General features: G+C 41.4%; 1 protein-coding gene across 1 annotated transcript in view; it reads left to right on the top strand.

The window, feature by feature from the left end:
* dgkb (diacylglycerol kinase, beta) overlaps positions 1-10,594 on the top strand; it is a 136,468-nt gene extending 125,874 nt beyond the window's left edge. Inside the window, exons 23-25 of the mRNA XM_033980906.2 lie at positions 5,522-5,642; positions 5,747-5,807; positions 10,193-10,594. Of these exons, the coding sequence (XP_033836797.2) occupies positions 5,522-5,642; positions 5,747-5,807; positions 10,193-10,300 (290 nt within the window). The 3' untranslated portion in view covers positions 10,301-10,594. The remainder of the gene's footprint in view (positions 1-5,521; positions 5,643-5,746; positions 5,808-10,192) is intronic.
* The last annotated feature ends 4,950 nt before the right edge of the window (positions 10,595-15,544 follow it).

Below are 15,544 nucleotides of genomic sequence, written 5' to 3'. Positions count from 1 at the left end.
ACTAGAAACTAACCCTAACCCTAGTGAATAGAAAGTGAATTGGACCCAGAGTCAGTGGAGCCGAGGGGTCCCCATGCTCACCTCCTGTTTTGAATGTGGCGGCTAGTGGGCCAGCTATGTCCATTTAAAAATACAGTCTATGCCTGTGACCTAGTCTGGTGGTGCCCTGTCTCCACAGAGATAGATAAGTTTGCCAATCTACAAGCAGGTGGCGGACACTCCACGAGAAAAGTTACTTACTGCAACTTTAACATCAAGCTGGATGAAGACACAATAGTAGTATAGAAAAAGCAAATTTATCTAGTCAAATTCATCGTTGTTGATTTAAAATTTCCACCACTCCACTTCTCACCGCGCCAATAACGCCATGCATGTTGGAAGATATTTCATAAAACATTAGCCATGAATATTTGAACTTCCACAGAACACATCACCAAACAGAGACAACACCTGTTTGTCCGTCGTCCTTGTGAAGGTTGGGGCGGCTAAACGTGCCCAGATCGAGAGGTAAACACTACAGTGCATTAGCTAAAGCGATACCGTCCCCTCAGACGCTCCTCTCCTTTAACTGCCTGTGTTTGTACTGGGGGCGGATGGATGGATGGGTGGGTGGGTGGGTGGATTGCGCGAGGCTTGGGGAGGAGGAAAAAAAGAAAAGAAAAAAGGGGTGACCTTTCGGGAGCTGTTAAATCGTCCCACTGGTGACGCCAGGAGACAAGCCCCTCAGGTGGAAGGGAATGGCTGCACACTGAATTATTTAGAATGGGACAGTGAGGGAGGGGTGAGGGAAGGGTGGCTGAGGGAGGGGTGGTGAGGTGGGGAGGGGGGTTGTGAGGGGCAGAGGTGCTTCCCTGTATGCCTTAAAAAGTTCACATTTATGATATTGTAAAAAAATGCTAATGGAATATGTTCATTTGTGTTTTATTGCAATAAAAAACCTATAAAAGCATGTGTCCTTACTGTGAGAGGGCTTGCATCTCCACAAACCTGACTCTTATTTGGTCTGACAGAGGGCTACTGCTTGTTTCCATAGAAATGTTGTTTCTTTGGTTATAACATTCCACAGTATGGCATAAAATGTTTCTATTTCCATGGAGAATGTTCCAAAGTTTGGTTTAAATCTTTCTATTTCCATAGAATCATTCAAGTGATGTGCCAGCTCCAGAAAGTTACATGCTGTACCTTTAAGTCAAGAATATATTTGGATTTTGGATTTAATAATTTACTACTTTTTAAGGCTACTAAATAAAACTGAACACTGCAAGACTGTCTATGACTGTATATGGTATAGAAATGTATAATTATGAACTAGATGTCTTAGCTTTAGGATTTTTTCAATGATTTTTTGGTTAAAAAAAAACTGTTTTTGTCTCTTTTTTCCATCTTCAACAACTTTGAACAGGTCTAGCTTATTATACTGCTATCACGCAAGTTATCTCTCTAGATCTAGCAGGTCTTTCAAATGCACAGAAACCCCATCTGATAAATAGCAACTCTATTGCATCGTCTTGTTCAGTTGCTTCATTGTTCTCAGAGCGGTTGGATATTTATGCCAGATGCACTTCCAGTTTAGTGTTGATGCAGCATAAGGGTTAGATTAAAATAAAAGAATGTGTGATATTTGAACTAAAGACATTCTGGTCAGAGGGTTCATCCTTACCAGTTGTGACACTCCTACTCGGGTCAAGCAATAGACTATTGACTTTTTGCAGGACTGGCTGTTGTGCAAAAAGGAGCAGTGGTTTGATAGAGCAGAGGTCCGTGCCCCCCGTACTCCTCTGCGCCCCTCCCCCTGTCCTCCCGCGTTAACACTGGGTGTACGGACAGTTATGGTGTGGACAGTGACACAAAAGCCTGTCTGAACCCTCTCAGTGACAGCAGTGTCTCCTCTTCTCTGGGAGTACAAATATCACTGCTTATGTGGTTATGATATTGGAGTACACATTTCACTAAACTGTAGACAGTGCAATTATGTTTAAGCTTTTGCTCAAAAAAATGTCACTTGTTTTCCCAAGTTTGCTCATTTTGGCTAAGTTTATAATTTTACTTCCTGGTTGGCAGCAAATTTGCCATACTGTCGTAACGTCAGGTGCAGGTGTGGCCAAGGCGTGTTTATTTACAGTTTTGCAAAAAAAAGTTTTCAATAGTTCATTTAGCACACGCCAGGAGCGGGGAGCAGGAGGCGAACCAGGCAGGCGTTGTGTAGAGCGGGAACGGGGAAAGCCAGGACCGGAACAAGGACAGGATCGGGAACGGGACCAGGGCAAGCCGAGCAGGGGTAGTCCAGAACGGGAACGGAGACAGCCAAGACCAGAGCAAGACCGGACCGGGAACGAGACCAGGGAGGACCGAGCAGGGGTAATCCAAAGTGCGGGAGCCAGGGCAGGAGACGGGAAGCAAGCCGGAGACCAAGACAGGACAGGAAGCGAAGACAAGGGGTGGACTGTACCGGAGCTGGAGCGCAGAGTCAGGAGCAGGAACGAGCAAGAGCAGGAATGTTGGACACGCGGACGATCTGGCCCCGAGCGTTTGGTCCGAGACGGTCCTGGAAACAGGGTGAAGACGAGCAGACGACCTGGCCCCGAATGTCTGGTTTCAGCTCCTTTTATCCACGGCAGGAGGTGGTGATTGCGCTGATGAGTTCCAGGTGTGCGCGGGAGGAGCCAAGAGCTCAGCCCAGAACCGGCAGGTGAGGGAGGGAAAGAGCAGGACAGGAGGAAAACTAGGAGCGGAATCCATGGATCGTGACACATGCGTAGAGTTAATTCCAGTTCTGTTGCCACGCAGTCATACTGTACACTAGGATCAAAGCTTGTCTAATTTACACACATTTTTTAACATTTTCACAAATTAAAATACATGACAGAGCTTTTATTTTCTCCATCCATCCATTTTCTTCTGCTTATCCGGGGCCGGGTCGCGGGGGCAGCAGTCTAAGCAGGGACTCCCAGACTTCCCTCACCCCGGACACGTCCTCCAGCTCCTCCGGTGGGACCCCAAGGTGTTCCCAGGCCAACCGAGAGACATAGTCCCTCCAGCGTGTCCTGGGTCTTCCCCGGGGCCTCCTCCCAGTGGGACATGCCCAGAACAACTGATGTAAAGCTATAATAAATATTTGCTACAGGTACTATTCAAGCAAATGAAGTAGAGGTAATAGAGACAAAAACCTGTAAACCCGTCATATACACTTTAAAGGTCCACTGCGTAATAGACGATCCACAAACTGTCTCCATGGAGATGATGTTGCTTTTGCATGTATTCAATTTCCCCTAACCATCCAATATTTCTGTGAGCCAGGTCAGCTCTCCACCAGATCTGACCTATAACTTGGCCCGATGGTGTTACCTGCTTGTGTCCATGGAAATAGATACATGTAATGCCATACTATGGAACATTCTAGATGAAGCAATAACATCATCATGGATACTTGCATGGATATTTTTACTTATTGTGAGCCGAGGGGGGTTGCACACCTTATCCGAGTGTTTACTTGAGCGTTGTTTTGTTCAAATCTTATCCCCAGAGATACAGAGGAATATAATAGCTGCTGTTTGCAGTATTTGTTGACAGTTATTGAAAATGTATTTTAGGCCGGACCAATTTCTTTGTCAATTATAATGTTATTCATAAAATATGTCATTGAAAATAAAATGGAAATCAACAGAACATTATAGTAACTCATTACACTGGATTACCCCATCACATGTGTCATTGTTATTAATGCACAATCTGAAACTTCCTCTTTTAACTTCTAATAGCAGCTGCTATTTTTAGTTTGAAACAAATGTGACTAAGGTTTGGACAGTGGGGAAAAAGACAACAACGAGATTAATCCATGACTCCAAGCAGCAGCATTATGACTCAGTTGAAAGGTTCACTATGTAACTTTAGGTTGGGGGTCTGGTCTTTTTGTCTCCATGGTGATGTTATTGCTTTGTCTTAATTGTTCAACAGTTAAACTTATCTGTTGATGTAGACAAACGGATGATGCCACCAAGTTACAGATCCAACCAGTGGAGAGTGTGTCTTTTTCTGTTGGTTGGGAATCCCCCATGCCCACAGCTTTAGTGACACAGGCCTTAGTGTCATGTGCGTGTCCTCCCTGAGCTCTTGTAGCTGATGTGCATGTCCCCGGGCCACTGGGAACCCTTTGGTGCAGTGGTGGAGCTGTCCATCATACTGCACATGTCAACTGGAGCCGTGAGAGAGAGGTGAAGAGCAGCCATCCCCCCCTCAGAGTCACAGGGTCAACCTGCTGTATGTACACACACTCCCCCCTGACCCTGCAAAGAGCACCAGTCACATCGTTCAGACCGCTGTCCATCACCATGACAATGGGAAGACACGTCAGACCGCTGTCCATCACCATGACGACAGGGGGACAGGACAACAACACCTCCAGACCTATGCACGGGGAACCAGGAAACAGCCCAGAGCAAGACACAGCTCACACGCTCTACACACTCCACAGTCTCTGCACACACTCTGCACGCTCTCCACAGTGTGTGCACACACTCTGCACACTCTCCACAGTCTCTGCACACACTCTGCACACACTCTGCACACTCTCCACAGTCTCTGCACACACTCTGCACACTCTCCACAGTCTCTGCACACACTCTGCACACTCTCCACAGTCTCTGCACACACTCTGCACACTCTCCACAGTCTCTGCACACACTCTGCACACTCTCCACAGTCTCTGCACACACTCTGCACACTCTCCACACTCTCTGCACACACTCTGCACACTCTCCACAGTCTCTGCACACACTCTGCACACTCTCCACAGTCTAAGCATACCCTCCATAGTCTCTGCACACACTGTACACATTCTGAGCTCTCCAAACACTCTACACACTGCACTCTCTGTACACACTCTCCAAACACTCTTTGCACACTCTCAGCGCACTCTTTGCACACACATACACTCTGTACACTCTCAGTCCATGCTTTGCACACGGACCACGCACACTGCACGTCTAAAATGTGTATTTGTTTCATTAGTGCACTGCGCTCCCACAGCTTTGTGAAGGCGAGTGGATGAGGAGTAGAGGAGAGGGCCATGGAGACAGATGGGCCCTGCGTGACACAGGGCCTCCAGCAGAGCCAAAATCAATGCTCAACTGCAAAACAGAGAAATTAATAATTATATGATCACAAGATTGCTTTGCATTGCCTGTGCAATCTAATTAATAGCTGTTTTGTTTGGAGCGCAGTGGAGTGGGGAAGGGCTCAGAGACAAGGCTCTATTGTTAGAAAGGTGTCACACTATGATCTGCTCTAAGATTTCATAACTGTGACTTCTAGACCTGTGTGAACTAATGCAATGTTCTTTCAGACATGTAAATATAATGTTTACAAGAACTTCAGAAGGGATTTCACGCACGTTTTTGTGGTTGGGCTTGTACCTGTTGGCAGTTTGAATAATCCTTGCTTCCACTAATCTCCTGTGCGTGTGTGTGCATGTTTGTGCGTGTGTCTGTGTGTGTGTGTGTGTGTGTGTCCATGTGTCCTACAGATGTGTCGGACGGGCTGCTGGAGGTGGTGGGGCTGGAGGGGGCCATGGAGATGGGTCAGATCTACACTGGTCTGAAGAGTGCAGGGAGACGCCTGGCCCAGTGCTCCTCTGTCACCATCAGGTCTGTGCACCACTGTGTACATGTGTGGACTCCAGATTATACCACGTACATACACAGAATTAAAGTCATCGAAATAGTGGCATCATCTTATGTGTGTTTTGCAGAACCAGTAAGTCCCTGCCGATGCAGATTGATGGAGAGCCCTGGATGCAGACTCCCTGCACTGTAAGTTTCACCTCACACACTCTGTTAAGACTGTTAAGATGTCATCACAACGTCTGCTCACTTACATTTACTTCATCATTTATTTGTGTGAAGAGAAGCTTTCTGTACTGGAATGATTTAAAGGCTGATATGATGGACCAGTTTGGAATATTTTACACAAATAACATGATTAGTATTTTAAGCTTTTCTATTTCATTTTCCAAACAGTGCACTGATCTACACAGGAAAAGTTTAATTATGAAAAGAATATCAGCCTTAATGTCATCAAGTGGTAATACAGGAAGTGCTCCACTGTGTTTATCAACGCCATACATCTTCATAATAATCATTTGGATTATTTCAGACCTGGAATTGCCAATCTCTACTGAATTAAAGCCAAAAGGTAACGTGTTAACTTGAAAAATACTGCTTCATGACGTCACAAGATGGAACAGAGTATTTTGAGCTTTAGAGATGTAGACAGACTAATAATATATAAAGGGTAACTCAGACATGTGTGAATGAAAGAAAAACACAACTCCATGTATGTTTTTGATGAGGGAACAACATTATAACATGGCTTAAAGCTCACAAGAGTCAATTATGTGTAATAAGGCCAACAGTGCAAATGCTGGCCCTTTACTTTAGTTTTCGCTATTGTTCCCTCTATGTGTAAGTCTCTAAATAACAAAAGCTTTGACAATATCACATGATTACAATATTTGGGTTTGTAATTTTACATGTACTCATACTCCCAAACAATTACTCTGCGCTTGTATAATGTCCAAATATGCTCTCATATAAATCTTACTGGAGAACTAAATCCATTCAAATAGACACCCCAAAAACACAAAAGAATGGGCAGCAAGAGTCATCGCAGTCAAAACAATATCTAAATTTAACTTTGACTTTCTTTAGCAAATCACATAGGCTGTAATTTTTGAAGTACCATTATTTCCTCCACAGATAACAAAATATCCTGTCTTATTCTGGATAAAAACTGCCAGCCCTGTAGTTTAGATCTGTACAAACATGTTCTGAAATGTGATTCTTGTATTAGTTTGTCAGTTCTTCTGGACAAGTTTAAAATGAACTTTGAACAAAATCCTATTGTTAAAACATAAATTGCAAATCAAATCACAATAGATGCTTTTCCCAAATTGTTCAATCGTAGGAGAATGCTTCGTAGACCTTCATGTATGTCGTCAGATTCCATTGTTTTACCTGGGCCCTACTTTTCACAACATTCCCGATTCCACCTCACACCCTCCTCGCTCCGGAGTGTCTGCACCTGCTCCAAATATTTTTATAAACTCCACTGGGCTGATTATGGTTATGTGTGCTTATAATTACCACCCTGCAGACTCAAGCGCTCAACTCATTTCATTTCCATATAGATCACAGCTCCAATCCAGAGCGCAACCAAAACAAGGGCCCGGCAAGTGCTCTCATGCGGGCTAGCACCAACTCCGCCGCCGGGCTAACTTAGCGCCGCACAACACCCTAATTGTGTCGGCTCGGTCTCCATGGCGACCCGCTCCTACTGTATGTCAGATATGAAAACATCACAGCTCAGACGGGATGTTGGCGGGCGCACCAATTATTAACAACAACAAGTATGCAGATGAGCCAAGCGCCTCCGCACCAATGACATATTTAACACCGATTTGCGTTTGGGGGTTAAGTGTAAGGCGTGGTACTGTCACAACTGAGTCTTTGATTATGTTGGAATTCCAGATGAAGGGCAGGGGTCCGTGTAACTCTATGAGAGATTCACTATTTGTGTTATGGCTTAAAGGCCTTTGAACTGACAACAATCTTCAGAGTTGAATAATGGCACCACTTTCTGAAGCTGTTGAGATGAAATCATTTCCATTTTGTTTCTTTATACTGACAGAGAAGACGTTGAGCTTTGGGCCAGTTTTTGTTTCGTGTGGATCGCCCCATTAATTACAGAGATATACACCAAATTCCATCAGCTCTGGCTCCAATTCACTTTCTATTGAAAAACGTCGCCTCTCTCTGCACCATTTTGACCTTATAAGTTTCTTTTAACCTGTTCTACATGATCTTGAGGCTTGTATTTCCCTACTTTGTCCCTAAATCAAGATATGAACATTAATAACCAATGAGACGCCTTCTTTCCCCAAGGTTTCTTCCCGCTAGCGTTAGCAACAGGTTTGATTGACAGCGTTGATAAGCGCCCGCTTACTGCCAAACCAGCGGTGTGGGCGGGAAGGGGTGTAACTTTCAACATCCTCACTTTTGATTGGCTCTTTGGTTGCTATGATACTTGCTGTTAGATTTCCAAATATGGACCTTTGCTTCAAATTAGCCGTTATAACTGTTAGCCTTGATTGGCACACTGACTTAGTCCACTTTTTTATACAGTCTATGTGCAAAGCAGTTGTTTTTCACAATTTTTAAGACAATAAAAATCAGGTACAGCGCCTTTAAGGACAAAACATTCATTCATTTTATTTATTAATTCACTGTTCACTGCAAGTCAAAATATCTATGAATAAAATACTCATCTAGTCGTTTTGTTTTGTGTTGTGTTTCGGGCGCAGATGTCTTGTCTATAGCGTACATTATAAATCATATGAGGAATATTTAGCCCCATATAATCTGGTAATTGCTCCTCAGTCAAAGTCCACGTCCCCTAAATGACAGCCCCTCTGCAGCAAGGCCTGGTGCTGCAGATGGGCTGCTTCCTGTCTCCATTATAGCACTATGAACTGTGTACTATTATGTCAAGACACATGTTTGATGTTTGTTATTCTCCAGTTATCACCCATCAACAGAATTAATAGAATCTTTGGCAAACTCAATATTTGGCTTGTATTAGAGATGTATTAACACGCGAAATGGCAAATAGTTAGAATGCACGCAAAAAAAGATGAGTTTATGAAGTGAAAACTGCACTGCCTGTCTGCTTTGGTATATGTTAGAATAGGGCTTTATTATCACACACAATGCTGCAAAATAGTAACACAAACTTTGTCAGTTCAATATTTGTGATAAAGTGTCAGGACATAAAGCTTTTATACAGCTGTTGTTCACCAGCAGTTCAAACCTGTTCTCTGGGTGAGTTGACATATCCACTGATCTCAGGAGATAATAGGGATCTTACTAAACCAATCTAAACTAAGCCCTGATGCACCCATAGCCTGTATAAAGAAGTGGACTAAGTGAGTGTGACGTCACCCATAGAGTCCGCCTCCAGTCAAATGAAGCTCGTTGGGGCTAGCAGAGATAGGGGCGAATTTGCGGTCAAATTTCATATTTAGAATTCCGACTACAACCAAAAAGCCAGTCCGGAGCGAGGCTGTTGAAAGTAACACAACTTTCTGGCTGTAAAGCTGGTTTAGCAGGGAGCGGGCACTTGGCAACGCTGTCAATCAAACCTGTTGCTAACGCTAACAGGAGTGACCTCAGGGAGAGAAGGCGCCTGATTTGTCTGTTATTAATGTTCATGTCTTGATTTACCAACACAATAGTGAAATAAAAACCCCTGGATGATGTAGAGCGGGTTGATATGAGGCTCATTGCAGCAGTTACAGAGAGAGGGATGACAATTTTTTTGTTGGAGCCGGAAGCACGCTCATGCTCACTTACGATTTGGAACGTGGTGGCTTGCAGGTTAGCTATGTTAATTTATCTTTACAATGTATGGGTGCACCATGTCCACATTCTTTCAGTGTAATGCCTTTTTTCCTGTCCATGTATCAAACATAGTATCAGATTTGTAACACTAGGCCTACTGAATAGGATGAAAAAAAAAACAAAAAACTGGTGTCTCTTCAGTAGTTGCCTGGCTAACCAAGACTAAGTGCTTTTCAAATACTTTATGAAGATGTGAGTCTGGTCACCGTGGAGTCTCCCTTTTTTTTAGATGGGTGTGATTGACAGGTGGTTTAGCCAATCAGGGGCATGCATGGTCTGGCCACATCAAAACAAATATGGCTGCAAAGAAAAAAAAAAAAAAAAAAAAACATCAGAGGAGACTGAAAACCATCATGAATTTCTGCCAAATCAGTGGTTCAGTGGTTCAAGCATTCGTTCACCAAGGATGGAAGAATAAATCCAAGTTCTGTAATTGTGCCCTTAGACAAGACACTTTGCCACAGTATGAATGTGGTGTGAGTGTTGGTGGTGGTCAGAGGGGCCGATCTCCCTTTTTCGGTTGTCCTTCACAGTCTGTGCCATGTCTCACTTTTTACTGATGCAGCATGAATTCTAAAAAGTGAGATTTACATACATTTTTTTCTTCTTGCAAATAACACAATATTACTTTTAGCCACGTGTCATTGAAATAAACCTGATTAATTTGTCCACCTCCACACACTTTGGTTGTATAACATATAACATTTACTGACTCATTATTTTACTCAATCCTCCTCCAGATCGAGATCGTGCACAAGAACCAGGCCCCGATGCTGATGGGCACCCCTCACAGCCGCAGCTTCTTCTCCTCGATCCTGCGCCGCACCCGAAGCGAGAGCAAGGACTGACCCTCTACGCAAGCTACTCCGAGCTAACTCTGAGCTAACCTTAGCCCAGCCACGGACAACCATTTACCCCGAGAGAGGGAGTGGAGCGGCCGCACACACCACCCCGCTGACAGAGGGCCGAACGTGGGCACCTCTGAGGAGAGAGTACCCCCTGCCCTGGGAGTGACAGGAGGGGCACTGCCAGCCGACGCTTGACCCAGTCTTGTTGACCTGCTACATCGCTGTTACCGACCTCTTTTATATAAGCTTGTGATTTGTGCCATGTGGAGCAAACCCACCGATGCTAAAGAATGTCCGCAGGAGCTAAAATTATGCAAATTCAGAATATTTAGCTACATATTTATTATTATTTTTAAGTGTATTATTTTGATTTTATTTAATTTTATTTTTTATATATATATTTTCAAAAAGTTATCAGGTAATCACTCTCTTTACCTAAGTGAAAGTCAACTTCAACTTCAACTTCAACTTCACTTTATTTGTGTCCCCCATGGGGCAATTAGTTTTACAACAGAGAGAATACAAAAAAGACACATATAAAAACATTGAAAGGACACAAAAAAACAGTACATATTTGTCCATCCACAGAACAGGAAAAATACACAGCGGTAAGTAAGATTAAAATGTGTTTCATATACACATATACATGTGCAAAAAAGTACGTAAAAATATCAAATTTAAATACATTTTAGATGGATTAAACCAGGTATAAACAATTCCATAATGAAAGCATGGCAAAAAAATTACTATCTTTAAACAAAAACAGAAAATAATGTAGTGGAGCATAATAAACAGATACCTGCTAAATCGTTCTAAAGTAAAAGTACACACACTATAATAAATACTTTTCTATCATTGATTAAAATTGGACAAAATACTTTCAAACAAGTACAATTTAACAGGCCTAATAATAAACTTTAAAGGGGGGTATTACACTTCTATTGGGTATTAACTGCTAACACATAACACATTTAGATCACTGTTACCTTTTATTATTTTGAAAATGCTATGTTCACTGAAAAAGACATATTAACATTTTTAATTAATTTCAGTTTAATTCCCCCCTCCCTTTGCTCTCTGCACTAAAACACTCCCCCTTCAGAGCACTATCACAACACTGTCAGCATGCATCCCGCTAATGAAACCACTGCACATCGCATCAGATTTGTGAAGTTGTAGTGCATTGTTTTGTATCCTGCTTTTGTATAATTATAGAGAAGTGTCATGTGGGAGCATGGGTGACGTAGACTTGTCGGCTGAGTCTTGAACACAATCACACTGCAAGGGAGAGATCGCTGGATTACTCAAACGTGCATGAATGACGTCTAAAACTTCTTCAGGCATGTTTTTGATGAGGGGAAAAAACTTTATAACATCACTCATGAATTTGCTTTTGCATAATATCCCCTCTTTAAAACTAAAGTGAAATAAAAATCCAAATATTCTGAATTTCCACCATTTTAGCTGTTGTGTAGATGTGTCTTTGTACAGTGACAGTCGAATGTGTTTGTGAAACGATAATTCTATTTATTTATTTATTTACTATTTATTATTGTCGATATTTTTTGCTGCTCTTGATGTTTTTTAGGCATTTGCATAGCCCTGATGCATGATGGACAGTCACAGCCTCGGAAGGTGAACACTTTTTGTTTTTTTAGCTTTTTGAAAATCATAAATGTTCCCGGTATTTTTGAATCGGCTCCGATGTCACGTTTGGAGTTTTCTATTTTTGATTTCGTGAGTGGCGTCCTGTCAGTGTAGAGTGAGCTTTTGCATGACTTGTGGTGACGTTTTCATCGCAGCTCCAGAAACATCATATCAGATTTTAGTTGGAGACACAAAACTGGAAGAAATATTGGACCTCGGACTTAAAATGCATAAGGTTAGAATACTCATTTCACTAAATAAAACATCATTATATTTAAGATTTTACTTGGAGACGGGCAGCATATGACATACATAGAGGTAATTTTATAACTGTTACCAAACAATTGCCAAAACTTGTCTAAATTATGCAATAGTTATGATTAGACGAATAAAAGTTAACGACCTGATTAATGGTTAACACCTTTATTTTTGTTAAATGGATGTTTAAATTTTAGACTGTCACTCAAATGTGTTCCTAGTGCATAAATTGTTCTGTTATTTTTGATGGAAAAAGGTAGAGGTATTCTGTTTCAGAACGCTTTACTTCGAGCTACTTCCTGTATTTTTGTACTTTTCTTCTCAACTTTTTTTCTACCAACTGCAACATAACTGATGTAAAAGTATGATAAATATTTACCACTGGTACTATCCCACCAAATCAACTCAGAATTAGAAAAATATGAAAAACTGTCATATCCACTTAAAACAAACAAATACAAAACAAAAAAAACAACTTGCAAATATAACCAATTCACTTACACAGGCCATACACAGGCAGAGAGATGAAGTGTCTTGCCTAAGGACACAATGTAAACTTCAAAATTATTTCATTCTAAATTCTACTAGAGGTGGGACATACATTGAAAGTTTCTATAATCACAACTGTAGAAACTTTCAATGTATGTATATGTTTCAGATATGCAAAACTAGAATGTCGAGTACTGTTTTAAACAAATGTAAACATTACTTGTAATCTTTAAAATGAGGGTGAAAAGTAGTTATGTTAACTCCTGTCCAACTTTTTTGCAGGAGATTCAAACCAGTAACCCTCCAGCCATGGGTAAAATGCTTAGCTCACTGTGCAACCTTGACTACGCCGCCCAATCAGTATGTTTAAATGCAGAGCAGATTATACTAATATTTTCACATCTCACCATAGACTGTATATATAAATGGACATAGCTAACCTGCTAGCTGCCGTGTTTCAAATAGTAAGTGATCAGGGCGCACTTCCAGCTCTTTCGACTCTGGCTCCAATTCCTTTTACATTGATAAACTGTCGCCCCTCTCTCTGTAACCGCTGCAGTGGGCCTTATCATTTTGCTCTACATGATCCTGATATTTTTATTTCGCTACTGAACATTGAACAACAATATGAACATTAATAAAAATCAGGTGCCTTCTTCCTCCCACTAGCATTAGCAATAGGTTTGATTGACAGTGTTGCTAAGCGCCCACTCCCTCAGGCGGAAAGAGGCATTACCTTCAACAGCCTCGATCCGGATTGGCTCATTGGTTGCTATGATACTTGCGGAATTCCAAATACGGAGCTCCAAATTCGCCCCTATAACCACTAGCCTCGTTGAACTTCATTTGACTGGAGCTGAACGCTGTGGATGACATGACGCTCAGTTAGTCCACTTCTTTATACAGTCTATGCATCTCGCACAGAAGTTATAAATAATGCAGTAATTCAATATACACTAAACTGGACCGAAGTAACTATTCAAACTTGACAATTTTATTGATCAAAACAGCGTTACAGTACCCATATGGTGGCAAACATTAAAAAATCATTACTATAGCACTGACATTAATGAAGACATATTGTGCTTTTGTCAGCTATACAGTTATAATCTATGACACCTGTGCAGCGTTATGTTATAGTAAGGGCATTTTAAAATGTAATACTGATCTAAAACCACTTCATAAAAGAAACAAGTGCATTTACTTCCTGTTGAAAAATGCTGCGTTGAATTGCGTCACTGTATACGTCATCACAACAAAGTGCCTGCCTGTGTTTAGATACAGCTTTCATTCGCAGGCAGCTTTTTAAAATGTATCAATTCATTTTTAACATTCTTTCATTTGTGCCAAAATGTCTAAGTGACACTGCTAATTCCTACTTGTATCACCGTTTCAGAAAAAAAAAAAAAAAAGTTGAGAATGAAGTAAGTACAGAGCAGTGTGTACAGGGGGTAGGGTAGACTTTTAGAGCAATAGCATCTTGAATAGTAGAATAAAGATTACTCAGACATGCGGAAATCACTCTATATACAACTTTGGGAGGTTAAAAGCTCTTAATAGTCATTGCATAATATTTCTTCTTTAATGGGGTACCTAGTGAGTAAAACTAGCCCACACAAGTACCAGGAGAAAACCATATGAACCAGCCCTGTTCCATAGTATTCATCACAGCTCACCTCCACATATGTACAGTGCTAAGTGTCTCTGCTGCATGGTTTCTAACAGTAGTGTGGGTCTGACTGTTTGACAATCTAAAGTGCCAAACCCCGTGGAGCCTCTGGTATTTTTGTATCCACTCGCATTCTTTCTGCTTCTCATTGGAGATATAATGTGTTCTAGAGTAAACATGCCTGCTGTGTGCCAGTGACAGGACAGACAAAGGACTACAATAAACACTTATGTGGTTTGATTGTTTGTTTTTTTTGGTAGATTTATTTTTCGATTCTGATTTTTGTTAACTTAAAGGTCCTATATATCATGCAAAACTGACTCATGTGAGCTTTTAGTCGCGTTTGAATGTTGTTAATCATCATTACATAGTTCGAGTTGTGGAGTTGTTTTGTTTTATTCGCATGTCTCCATCTCCAAAGCTTTGTTCCACCTTGTGATGACATGAAGCAGTAGTTTTCAAGTTAGCTGCTACTTTAGCCTCAATTAAACTGAACAGATTTATTCTACAATTCACTAGCATAACCATACCTTGTTGCCTTTTAGAAACAATATTTTAGTTTTAACTTTTGTTCAGTTGAGATTGCCAAACGTCTACAGTATCTTCTGGTGCATCAAGAGAGAAGAGGTTTCAACAAGGCTAAACCAATAGCAAAGTTTGGCAATTCCAGGGCTGCAAATAATCTATATTATTAAGGTTTTATTAAAGATTATTAAGTATTTGAAAAACACAGGCAAGTGCTTCCTGTATCACCACTTAATGGCATTAAAAGGTGGGACAGAGTGTTTTCTATTTGAGAGAAGAACTCAGCCTAAATATACAAGGTTTGCGTGTTAAACATGTGTGAATGAAACAAAACACAACTCCAGGTCTGTTTGTGATGAGGAAACATTATAACATATATTAAAAATGATATTCCCTTTAAGATTTGTCAGGCCAGCCAAGAATACATACTTTTCCGATACTTTAGGAAGATATGAGTCTGTTCACGGTGAATCCTCTCGAGTTCAGATGGGCGTGATTGACAGGTAGATTATCCAATCAGAGACAGACATGGTCAAAACAATTACGACTGCTTAAGAGGAAGAAACAAAGCGAATAATATATATCACAGGGGACTACAAGCATCGCAAATTTCTGCAGAATCAGTGAGTGAAGCATTAAACTCTGAGGTGAGACAA

Source organism: Periophthalmus magnuspinnatus, chromosome 16 (genome assembly GCF_009829125.3).
Source record: "Periophthalmus magnuspinnatus isolate fPerMag1 chromosome 16, fPerMag1.2.pri, whole genome shotgun sequence".
Lineage (NCBI taxonomy): Eukaryota > Metazoa > Chordata > Actinopteri > Gobiiformes > Gobiidae > Periophthalmus > Periophthalmus magnuspinnatus.
Note: the sequence above shows the minus strand (reverse complement) of the source record. Positions and strands in the feature narration are given on the sequence as shown.